This window comes from Tetranychus urticae, chromosome 1, assembly GCF_039701765.1.
Source record: "Tetranychus urticae isolate SD_2017Ah chromosome 1, NJAU_TeUrti_SD_1.0, whole genome shotgun sequence".
In the NCBI taxonomy this organism is placed as follows: domain Eukaryota; kingdom Metazoa; phylum Arthropoda; class Arachnida; order Trombidiformes; family Tetranychidae; genus Tetranychus; species Tetranychus urticae.
The window spans coordinates 10,649,082-10,660,236 of NC_142958.1; the positions used below are offsets into that span (position 1 = coordinate 10,649,082).

Below are 11,155 nucleotides of genomic sequence, written 5' to 3' on the forward strand. Positions count from 1 at the left end.
GAAGCTGATAAAGAATACGAAGAGAAGAAGAAAGCCGAAAGAAAAAGAATCGCTGAGGAGGATAATAATCCCAATTCAACTAAAAGTTTCAGAAGGAACTCGACTGGTTCAATGAATCCAAATGACTCTGCTGATCTAAAAGTTATTCAAAGTTTTCAAACTTCTGGTGCCTCGAAAAAGACTGTCACCTTCGCAGATTCAACTATGCAAGCAATTCCAACTGATGATGAATGGAAATAATTTTGGGTTCTTAATCATCGAGGAGGGGATGTGAAGGGTAGAGTTGCCCAAAATCAATCCCAATCATAATCATTTGATAATAATCATTCTTTCATTTAATCTTTGATTTCATTTTGTTTAGCTTGTAAGCTTATCTTTGTTTAAAACATAAATTTTGGTTTTGTAATTTTGTAATTATCCCTAACAATGACATCATAAGATTGTTTACTGTTGTCTAAGAGATAGTTGTCCATAGCTTCTAAGCTTACAACATCATTCCTTTTCCTTTTTCTTTTGTTCTTTTCCTTCCGTTTATTAACGTATATAATGGGTTCTCTAATTTGAGTTTAATTGTCTTTTGATTTATGTCTTTAATAAGTCTCTTTTATGTTCTACAGTGAAAATATCCTAGTTCTTTTAAATATTGTCAATCAACAGAATCGAACTGAATCTAAAAAATATAAGTGTTTTCAAATATTGGTTTATAAACCACTTTCATCTTCATCTTAATTTTCTCTAAAATTTGGGTTTACTTTTGGTGTAATAAAATATCTTTAAGTTTTCTAAATTGTGCTTCCAATCTTCTTGAATTTGTGCCTAAGACTATAGTCTAATTCATCTAAATGAGTTCTTCAAGTGATGCTCGAAATCACAGCTCTTGAACTGTTCCTGATAGTGCTGATAATAATCATTGAATTCAACTTCTCGTGTTTTAGTCTCTTTTGGTTAGAGTTTGGAAACTCATTTCAACTCTAGTTTCATCGCTTTCTAAAGCTAATCAACGAGATAAGAGGTCAAGCTTATAAGCTGAGTTACTGTTCAAAACCAGTTTAGACTATTTCTAATTCTTGTCCAGAGACATTCCTGTTGACCAGTTGTGGTTTTACCCTTTACTAATCCTTGCTTAGTAATTGTACCTTTTGTTTGACTTTGGTTTTATTTAAGAGTTTGAAAACTCAGTGATCCTAAAAGAACCTGATATTCAGGATTTGAAAGGCTGAATAAATCTTCTGAGTCTATTTGAATTCAACTTTAATTGTGATTAAATTTAATTGTGTTTAAATTGTGCTCTGCGTTTGCAAACGAACTGAAATTATAACCTTTCAATGCGTTCATTAAAAGAATCAACTTTCCTAATTAAATCACAATTGTTGGCTAAAGTTAATTTACAATCAATTATGGGTTTACAATGAATAAATGGGTTTGGAGAGCAAATGAAATGACTTAGAGTTGGTAAAACTAATTGGGTGATAACAATACAATATATACATATATAATTAATGTACAGCATTTTGATTAAATTACAAGTTGCAATTAAGATGATTCTTGTTTCAATCAAATGAGAATAATTAGAATGAAAAAAAAGAGGTTAAAATGAGGAAAAGAGCAAAATTGAAGCTTGATAATGATTCTTCTTCAATTTAACTTTGACAAAAGAAATTAGTTTACATTGATATTTTTTATACAATGAAATGTCAAGTTTGTTGGTTGGAATCAGTCAGATCCAAACTCATCATCATCACCATCATTACCATAAAGAGTTTTGTTTGTTTACCTAGTTAACTTAATTGTTATTGCAATCAAATCAAGAGGTTTGTTACTTTCCTTTTGGTCAACCAATAAACGCATCAACATTAGAGTTCATTTTTTCCTCTTCAACTCAACTCTATCTCTTTGATTGTTAGACTTTCACTTTGTTTGTCTATTATTATCATCAAGATAAACAGAGTCAACTTCATGATAATATCCTAACATGAATCTTTCACCCACTTACTTACATTTGCTGGAAATAGTATGTACAACAAAAATAAAGGCAATGAGAAGAAGAAGAAGAAGAAGAAGAAGAAGGATGAAAAAATGCGTGACTTTTGCTCTTCTTTTTCGTTTTTTTTCATGAATGAAAAAAGAGGAATCATTTAACATCATTTACCTAGAACCTTTCCTACATCAAATTTACCATCAACATCACCATTTACTTGTTATCCACATCTATTTACACGCAATTTATTATGGCACAATTAAAATTCGTTGTAATCAGGATTGAGATACAACCAAAACAGAGACCAAAAAAGCCAACATGAGAAAAGTTGTAGCTAATTTATCTTCAAAGGTAGTGTGAGAGTAAAAATTCATAGGTGACAATGAGAAGCAATGAAAATGGAAATGTTGATATGTAACTGGCACTCATAATGTTAATGAATATGGTAATGATGATGATGTTGATGATGATGATGATTGTGATTATGCTTTAATGGTGACTATTTGACAGTGAGTAGTTATTTTAACATCAAAAATAATGCACATGATAAAATCATTCCAAATATTAGTAAAGCAGCGATTCCAATGCCAATCCCTCCAACCAGCAATGCATGTGATTTAACAAAATCTTTCATCTTTTCATAACAATCCTATTGACAAAAAGAAATAAGTTATTAATAAATTTAATTCAAATCAATCAAATCTCGAGTTAATTCAAGCATGTTACATACATCCATAAAAACGTATCTTTCCTCCAATTTATCTCGTATACAAGCCTTTCGTTGCTGAGGATCAAGTGGGTTCTTACAACAACTTTCAGGTACTTGAGGTCCACTCAATCTAAAATTATAGTTTCTCATCCAAATTTTGTAAGCTTTTTGATCACGATTAAATCGGTTACCAATATTAGGAATAACACCACAACAATTGAACTAAAATAGAAAAGAAAATTTGATAAATACCAAAATAGAAGAAAGTCAAATAGATATTTCAAAACTTGGGTTAATCTTTGCTAAATTCATTTTCTTCTGAAGTTTATAAGTTACTTTTCCTTCGGATCTATCTCTTAGAGTTATAAACTCACATTTCGTTGAACAGCATCCCAAGATTCAGTTACTTTGGTATCATTTCCATATAATTTAATTGTCATCACCATTTCCGAATGCATCCTTTCATCAACCTATTGAAAAATTAAATACTAATTAGAATTGAACTGAGTTTGGTAAAAGTAAAGAGATGCCAGGGTAAACAAGAACATGGCAAAAGTTAATACTCTGAACTTACTTCACTTCGAAATATATAACCCAGAATACCTCCAGTTAACATGGTTAAAAAAATCATTGCCAGAATGAAAAAAAATGTAATCAGCATGCATCTTATCTCTCTCCAAGCTCCAATGGAACCAAGAAATGAAATGATTGCCACGACTAATCCGGTACCAATGAGGATGGAAGCTGAAGCAACATATGATTTGGTTCCAAGTAATCTTTCCATGAATGATTTATCTGATAAAGTCCATACTCCGATTGAAAAAACAGTCAAACCTCCAAACTAATGTAACATACAAATTTCATTGGTAAAAAAACAATGAAGAAAAAGAGAGTGTATTAAAAAAGGCTTATTATTACGTTATTTTGATACAGTTTTCCTCTCTTCTTTTAGGTAATAAAATTGTAAATATATTATATTCATATTATTATTAAATATTCACAGTTAAATAGGTTTGGAAAGAGCAAGGTAAATGTATTATAATGAATAGAGAAGATTGACTGGAATGGAAATAGTTGAATAACGAAAACCGAATTGAAAGCAAGTTGAAACAACTTATGAATAACTGATTGGCTTTTCTTCAGATATTATTATTGGAATATCTATTTCTAGTTCATAATTTTTACCTCACTTTTGTTAACTTTCTGGTTATCATCATCATCATCATATTTTTATTCAATTTATTGTTACTTTCACATTGATTTCTGCCCACTTGCTCTCAATAAAACATTTGGAATCCCAAGTTTAACTATCAATATTAATAACAAGGTAAACATGGTAAAATATTTTCATTTCAGTCGGAAGTTTTAATGGTGAATTGTTTAAAGTTTAAAAAGTTAGCATCCGAAGGGACAATTCAGCTGAGTTAATGAGCTATCATGCTAATTGCAAACAAGATTGTTCAAGATTGAACAAAATTCATCACCATAAGTTTGTTCAAGTTTACATGAGCTGAGCAACGAGAGGATTAAAAGATTAAAGGACATAAACTTACAAATATAACTCCATTTGCAATAAGCATTGCAAATTTAACTCCTTTGGCATATCCATCGACCATGGCTAGTTTAATTGGTGAGGTAATTTAATTTGCAATCCAGACAGAATAATTTATAAAAAAACAAATGGTAGAAGCGAAACAAACGAACCAATTTCACCAAGTCACCAAATTTTAAGTACTTTCCAATGGTAAAGATTTTAACACATTAATTGTAGATGAAAAAATTTACTAATGATCCAAAGTAATGCAATTTTGGAAAGTCGGTTGAGTGATTTGCAAAACCATGGATCAGGATCAGGTTGATGAGGTTGATGTTGGTTGCAATGGACCAAGGTAGAAAGTAAAAAAAACAAGATACAAGGAAATCCAAAACAAGGTTAAGAATACGGCAACAATTTAATGTTAAATTGTTGATGATTTACTTTAAGGTTACCAAGTAAATGTTACCTTGATTTTAACTTAACTTATAATAACTTCTACTTTTCTTATTTTTGGTATTCTTTTATTCTTTTCGTCTTCTTGTCTTCTCCTTAACTGTCTGTTCCCTTTGATATTTAAGCTTTTTATATTAAACCAACATCAGCAACATTTAAACCCAAAAAAAGAGTGAAATCACATTAATCGTCTTGGCCCAGGAACCTTTTCTTAAGGGTGTGACTCTATTACCAAAATTATCGTGACTTATGTGAATAACCAATGCAACACCATAAAGGTTAAAGGGCTCTAAGATGATAATGGTGAGAGTGACGATGATTAATCCTTATCCTGATAATTATAATCACAATTGGGGAACACAAAACTAAAACAAGATTAGAACAAGATTAAAACAAGATAAATTAAGATTAAATCACTAATATAAAAGATTTATTGAATGGTTGAACCAAGGAAATGTAACAGTTAAGTAACAAGTTGAATAGAGTTGAAGTGAAGCATACGATCAGAAGTTTTCAATTATCAGTTTAAACAAAGCGTTTATTGTTAAATATCACACTTTACACACACAAAATGACCAATAGCAAAAAACCGTTAACTGTCTCTTCCTCAGTCCAGAAAAGAATGGCGCTTTAAATGAGATTCATTTTCATTAAGCGAATATTTTCTTCTCTTTCTCTTTTTTTTAATTTTAAAGGTATGCTAACTCACCTAGCCAGTTCCATCAGTCTCTTTCTTTAGTGACTTCGATCGTTGAAAGCGTTCTTCCCTCTTTATCTTCTCCTTCTTTCTTTCCTTCACTTCAAGTCTTCAGGGACATTTCATTTGCTGTAAGTAAAAAGTGTATTAAACATTCGTATAATTGGCTGTCCCTGACATCTTTTTCAACTTTTACTCACCATCATCTTCATCGCCGCAATCTTTCCTGTCTATTTCATCTTTACCTGTGCCTTAGCTGTTGGCTAAAAATTGTTTTTTTCACCTAATTTTCCTGGTCATCATTGCCACCATTATAATCAACATCATCAATAATGTTCAACATTTGGGGAACTCTGGAGATGATAAAAGGAACCCTTTCACCCTCATTTACCTACTCATTCATTATTCGGTCATGATAATGATTCTCTCATTTGAATCATGATTATTATCAATATTAATCAATAGACACACCCAAAGGTAACTTATATTATTAGAAGCAAATGAGATTTATTTTTGTTTTCTCTTCTATGGCAAAGCTTTTTTCCCAGGTAAGTCATGAAAATCTGGTTTATCATAGAGAATCAACAATCTATTTATAGCTAGTTCAAGTTTAATTTAAGATTTAATTATTTCTATTGTTGATTGTATAAATATTGTGTTAATAGGATCAACTTGAAATAATTGTTAATATAAAGCTCAGGAATGTTGTTTTCGTACAGTTTTGAGGTGTGTTCAGGATTAATTTGCAATTTACCTTTTAGACTCAATTGATTTGCAATTTTCTGTAAATATTGCATCCAAATTTGATAACAATTCATTATATCTAGTTATTCGTACTCACATTTTTGATTGTCATTACCAGACTTAATAACCAGTGGTTAATCTAAGTCGAGCTGAAATCCCATTCACCTCATGAAAGTTGTGCACCACAACTGATCATGATAACAATAAGCCTGACAGATTATTACTATTTGATTTGTTAGTTTGAATTTTTTATAAAATGAGACTATTTAATTAGAGCTTAAAAAGATGAGTTAGTTTACCTCTGAATTTTGACTTTAAAAATGATTGATTAACGACATTTTTGATAAATTGCATAATTGTAGAGTTGTGTTAGACTAGATGGAGTGAATCGATTAATAAATGGAAAGTTTTGATCATGAATTTGAATGAACCGAGCAATCAAATGAATAGATTGATGAGATGATTTCATCGATTGTAACGGGAATCAAAATGATTGACTTGAACTTTTGTTAAAGTATCCAGTGATTCATTTTGATTAATCCATACTTGAGGTGAACCTAACATTGTTCAATTTTTTTAATTGAATTTTTCAATATTATTCAGTTATGAGCAGTGCAGAGATAATAACAATTACTTTAAGTTAATCAACTTAAATTATTCAATAATAAGTAGCTAATATAGTTGTGTAATTAAACACTAGATGGCGTGATATTAATGCCGTTGCCATGACAGCAGTTGAATTCTCTTCCATTCAATATTTTTAACGACTTTGATGTTTTGAGATTTCATCCAAATAAATTGACATTCTCTAAATTGTCCCGTGTTTTATTATCGCAGTTATCAACTTAATTATTCAACTTATATAAAAACTTATATTTTTGTATTATTCATTCAAATCTTTCAATATGTTAATCAAAGTTAAGGTATGTCAATCAATTAATGTATGTTCAATTTACTGTGAGCCTTACATTTTTGAATCTTATCTTCAAACTGATTTCATCTAATTGTTACTTTTTTGTTGCCTTTCTATTTAGACTTTAACTGGTAAAGAAATTGAAATTGATATTGAACCAACGGACAAAGTCGAGCGAATCAAGGAAAGGGTAGAAGAAAAAGAGGGTATTCCTCCTGCCCAACAACGACTTATCTTCAGTGGAAAACAAATGTAATTCACGAGCTATTTGACCACGTTATTTATTATTTATTTCAACAATGTCTTTATTATTAATTTATTCATATTTTGCTCTTTTTTTTATTAGGAACGATGAAAAAACAGCAGCCGATTACAAAGTTACTGGAGGCTCAGTTCTACACTTAGTTCTGGCTTTGAGAGGTGGTAATAAAATGCAACCGAAACCAAAACCAAAACCTCAAATCATTTCTTTGGCATGCAACTCCAAGGCTACTTTGAAAGTGAAAGAACGACCCATCAGGAAAAAGAAAGATCGCTGTCAGTTGAAAGGACATTCCTGTCCTCAATGTCAAAAATTTTTTGAAAAGCTTGGCCATAAATCAGAAGAAAAGCATTCAAGACATCGATCAGATGTTTCTCCTCCTAAGACACCACCACACTTTTGGGAGGTTGATTTCCCATCCACTCCAGAATGTAAAAAACGAGGATACATCAGATAGTTGGAAGAAGTGGATTGAGAATTAGTTTATTCAACTTGCTCTTGCAACCGCAAACCGTTCTTCAACTCTTTCGTTGTCTTCTCCGCTTAACCCTCTATTTTCATAGCCCTTTCCCTCTATCCTACAAATGAAAACTGTAACAATCAATTAAAAGTCATGGATTAACGTGACCATTGGACCGTTAAGGCCACTCTTTTCAATTTATGACAGTCCCTGTTGCCAATAATCTGAAAAAATTATTAATCCAAATTCAACGTTTGAAGTGTGATAATTACGTTGATTAAAGAAATCTGACCCACCATTAATATCCATGGTTTGAATGTCATTTAATTTCATTTTTCAACCCCATTTTATCTTCAAAATTGTTAACATTTTTTGTAAGTGGTTTTTCGAATCAAATCCTCGGATTGTCTTATTTTGTTGAGTTTAGTCAAAACCCATCAACTTTCATGACGGGAACTTAAACACTGAGAGATAATTTTTATGGTCAAATAAATGATCTTTGCTTACCAAACAAACGCTTGTTCTTTTGTTTTTTTTCTGCATCTCCATTGACAACGGACATTGGTAAACCTTTCATTTTTGATTTTATCCGAATCAAACACTTTCTTTTTCATGATGTCTTTAATAACTTTATTCTCGAGACCACTAATTGTACATTATAAATCTTCTAAAATATCACAGGCAACATTGTTTACCATAATAACTTGGATTATCAACATTCTTTATCCTTGGATTATTGTTTACCAAACCGATGGTCTTTGGAAAAAGGTTGACTATTTCTGGGAAAAGCCTCAAGTAAACTTCAAATATGACTTAATTATGATGGCTAAATTGAAAAATACATCAATATCAAGTAACCAAATCATCTGGAGTAGCTTTCCACAACTCAACAATCAACTGGATCAAAAAAAGATCAGAATACCATTTATTTCGGTAAGTCTGACAACATATATTCTATCTCTGAATTCACCCTTTTTAAACTTTCTCCTTTCAGAATTATGAATCAGATCTAAATAACGATGATGTTTACGACCAATTGGACATGAAATTAGTGTTGCCTACGGAGAAAACGGAAAAAATTTCATCCATAAAACTCATTTTATTTTTCACATATCAACTAAAGGTGAGTGTTTGAACTTATTTCCAGTAAAATTATATTCCTAGTTTGAATTATCCTCTAATTTTTTCTTTTTGTAGGTTAATATGAACCTGAAAATGGATTCACAACTCATTTTGGAGTCATTCACCGATGAACCTCCTTCCAAACTATCAATCATCGGAGATCTGAAATTTTTGCAAAAAGTACCTTTGCCTAATGACCAATTACTGCTGTCAACTGGATCCATCTTTGATTATGTGGATTCCGATGATTCGATCAAAACAAGTATTGATAATATGTTGACAGAAAGTACATCTCAAGTGTGTAAGTTTGACTCTTTCAAATGTTCTGGTTATTTATTGATTGCGCTTTTGTCTTTTCTTTTCAGTCTCAATAACCACAAGTCCGAATACATTATTCCTCTGGAATCATGGCTATGAAAGAAATTTGGATAAATTTACAATTGACATCAAATTGAATTACCAAGATGATCTTTTCCATTACATTCCAGGCTTTTGGTGTACAATGAAATGGGCATGGATCCAGTATTTGTCGATTTACATTGTATTCTATTGGATTATTCAGAAAATAAGATGCTTTGTTTTCCACAATCAAATAACTAGCTCAATGGTTTTCACGGAAATTAAGTCACATGGTGATTGAATGACATTACATATTCTATTCAAACAATTGAATGTCAATCCTGTTCAATTTATACAGAAATATTTGCAATATTTAAATGCAATATTAACCTTTTCATTCCGTGAATCAATATTTTGATCTTGATTACTGTCTGAAAAGATAATTATATTTATTAAAAATCTACTCAAAACTATTTACTTGCTACTCATTTATACATATTGATAAGAATTAAAATCCACTAAGAAACTCCGATTCATTGTTATTCATATTGAATCACGAACAATTTATAGAGTATAAAGGTCTTATAAAGAAGTTGATCAACGGATTTATTAGCACAGTCTGATAAAACCACTAATAAACCCTCGGTCATGTTAAATTTTAGGAAAGAGTAACTTCTGAAAAATTGATTTCCACTCTCCCCTGAATTTCTAGCATAAATAATTCAATCAAACACTGAAGACGCATGATATGGCCCGGAAAGAGGAGAGATATAAAAGTGAAAGGTTAAAAAATTGGGAAAGTTAACAAGAGGCGGTTGGATCATTACACATAAAATAAGATTTAAGGAATCGACTGAGACCTAACCGTGTGCCGATTTTACTAGTTCATGGTAACCAAAAGAAGATAATAAAGAGCAAAATAACAGGAGCAGGCCAGTTTTGTAACTTTTTCCGATTCAACTGCATTTCGCCAAACCTACAATCAACTTACAAGAAGCTAAACACTATCAACAATAAAAAAGCAACAGAAGCCTGAATCAACAGAGGCTTATTACGAATAAGAGAAAATGAATTAAGGATGAGATGGGATGAGGTGAGAGAGAGAGAGAGAGATAGAGAAAAAAATAGACTGGTAGAAATGAAAGTTTGATGATGAGGGAGAATTGAAGAATCAGTTAATAGAAGATGAGTGAGAAGGATGCAGAGTCCCTTGGATGTAGAGTGAGATCCACAATTAACTTAAACAGGTTTCCTTATTTCCCCAACAATAGCATGTTAGCCGGTCCAACCCAGATTGAAGTCCCTCCAGTTAACTCTCTCTCCGGCTTTTGGTTGCACTAGTAAGCCGAGATCAACTGGTGAACAGATTTTTCTTGCCAATCGTGATCATGATACTTTTACTCTCACTTGCACTAGAGCTTTATTTGGCTGGTGCTAAATTCAATTAACAGCACATAAGTGTACCAAGAAAAAGTGATAGATGTAAGAACAAATTGTTATTAGATAAAAGGTAAATTTAAAATTGAAGTAGTGTTACCTTGATTATTCATTTTGGTTATTGTGTTATTTTACCAGTGTCACTTTCACCTTTCAAGTGTACCCAAGTCGACTTGAATCCTTTATCATTGCACTGTCACCGTTAAAATTAGCTCAGCTGGTCAAACAAACTAGGAATATATATTTAAAAATAAAGTGAGTGAAAAATGATGATAAACTGGTCATCTCAACATATGGCGTGAAGTGAAACATCAAGAAAAATCGAAAAATAAACAGTGAATACAAACCTGGATTTAATTTTTGGCGCCTCGTAATTGTGATCCAATGATTTGTTTCTCTCTCCCTCTCTTTCTCTCTGCTTGTCTCTTAGCATGTCTGGGATGAATGGTTTTTGAAATTATCTAACCATGATTTTCCAACACTCCAATGAACCTAATTAACTGG

General features: G+C 31.4%; 3 protein-coding genes and 1 long non-coding RNA gene across 6 annotated transcripts; 2 read left to right on the forward strand and 2 right to left on the reverse strand.

Annotated features, from left to right (window-relative positions):
• Window positions 1-1,467: 1,467 nt before the first annotated feature.
• On the reverse strand, window positions 1,468-5,292 carry LOC107361093 (CD151 antigen-like). Its single transcript, XM_025160649.2, has 5 exons — window positions 4,241-5,292; window positions 3,262-3,528; window positions 3,062-3,157; window positions 2,709-2,909; window positions 1,468-2,627 (listed from the first exon to the last, which is right to left on the reverse strand). The coding sequence occupies exons 1-5, from the start codon at window positions 4,301-4,303 to the stop codon at window positions 2,496-2,498; spliced, it is 759 nt and encodes a 252-aa protein (XP_025016417.1). The 5' UTR covers window positions 4,304-5,292; the 3' UTR covers window positions 1,468-2,495.
• Window positions 5,293-6,891: 1,599 nt separating this feature from the next.
• On the forward strand, window positions 6,892-8,055 carry LOC107361097 (uncharacterized). Of its 2 annotated transcripts, none has more exons than XM_015927838.3 (3): window positions 6,892-7,059; window positions 7,153-7,283; window positions 7,378-8,055. In XM_015927838.3, the coding sequence occupies exons 1-3, from the start codon at window positions 7,024-7,026 to the stop codon at window positions 7,748-7,750; spliced, it is 540 nt and encodes a 179-aa protein (XP_015783324.1). In that variant the 5' UTR covers window positions 6,892-7,023; the 3' UTR covers window positions 7,751-8,055. The 2 variants fall into 2 exon arrangements, with proteins under 2 accessions (XP_015783324.1, XP_015783325.1); XM_015927839.3 differs by having other exon boundaries at window positions 6,892-7,041.
• A 268-nt stretch (window positions 8,056-8,323) lies between these two features.
• Window positions 8,324-9,687, forward strand: LOC107361096 (transmembrane protein 231). The gene is made up of 4 exons (XM_015927837.3): window positions 8,324-8,686; window positions 8,748-8,876; window positions 8,951-9,176; window positions 9,241-9,687. Exons 1-4 carry the CDS (start codon window positions 8,366-8,368, stop codon window positions 9,513-9,515), a joined length of 951 nt encoding a protein of 316 aa, XP_015783323.1. The 5' UTR covers window positions 8,324-8,365; the 3' UTR covers window positions 9,516-9,687.
• Window positions 9,688-9,744: 57 nt separating this feature from the next.
• LOC112538743 (uncharacterized) lies at window positions 9,745-11,137 on the reverse strand. Of its 2 annotated transcripts, XR_016198887.1 has the most exons (3): window positions 10,999-11,137; window positions 10,752-10,881; window positions 9,745-10,648 (listed from the first exon to the last, which is right to left on the reverse strand). It is a non-coding gene; the product is annotated as an uncharacterized LOC112538743 (long non-coding RNA). The 2 variants fall into 2 exon arrangements; XR_003082087.2 differs by lacking the exon at window positions 10,999-11,137 and having other exon boundaries at window positions 10,752-10,945.
• Window positions 11,138-11,155: the final 18 nt, after the last annotated feature.

Coding starts and splice junctions, on each gene's coding strand:
- LOC107361093 (XM_025160649.2), bottom strand. CDS start 4,303: ATGGTCGATGGATATGCCAAAGGAGTTAAATTTGCAATGCTTATTGCA. Junction 3,529..4,240: donor TTGCAAATGGAGTTATATTT/GTAAGTTTATGT, acceptor ATGTTACATTAG/TTTGGAGGTTTGACTGTTTT. Junction 2,628..2,708: donor AAAGATACGTTTTTATGGAT/GTATGTAACATG, acceptor TTTTGTCAATAG/GATTGTTATGAAAAGATGAA.
- LOC107361097 (XM_015927838.3), top strand. CDS start 7,024: ATGTTAATCAAAGTTAAGGTATGTCAATCAATTAAT. Junction 7,060..7,152: donor AGGTATGTCAATCAATTAAT/GTATGTTCAATT, acceptor CTTTCTATTTAG/ACTTTAACTGGTAAAGAAAT. Junction 7,284..7,377: donor ATCTTCAGTGGAAAACAAAT/GTAATTCACGAG, acceptor TTTTTTTATTAG/GAACGATGAAAAAACAGCAG.
- LOC107361096 (XM_015927837.3), top strand. CDS start 8,366: ATGATGTCTTTAATAACTTTATTCTCGAGACCACTAATTGTACATTAT. Junction 8,877..8,950: donor TTTTCACATATCAACTAAAG/GTGAGTGTTTGA, acceptor TTCTTTTTGTAG/GTTAATATGAACCTGAAAAT. Junction 9,177..9,240: donor AGAAAGTACATCTCAAGTGT/GTAAGTTTGACT, acceptor TTTTCTTTTCAG/TCTCAATAACCACAAGTCCG.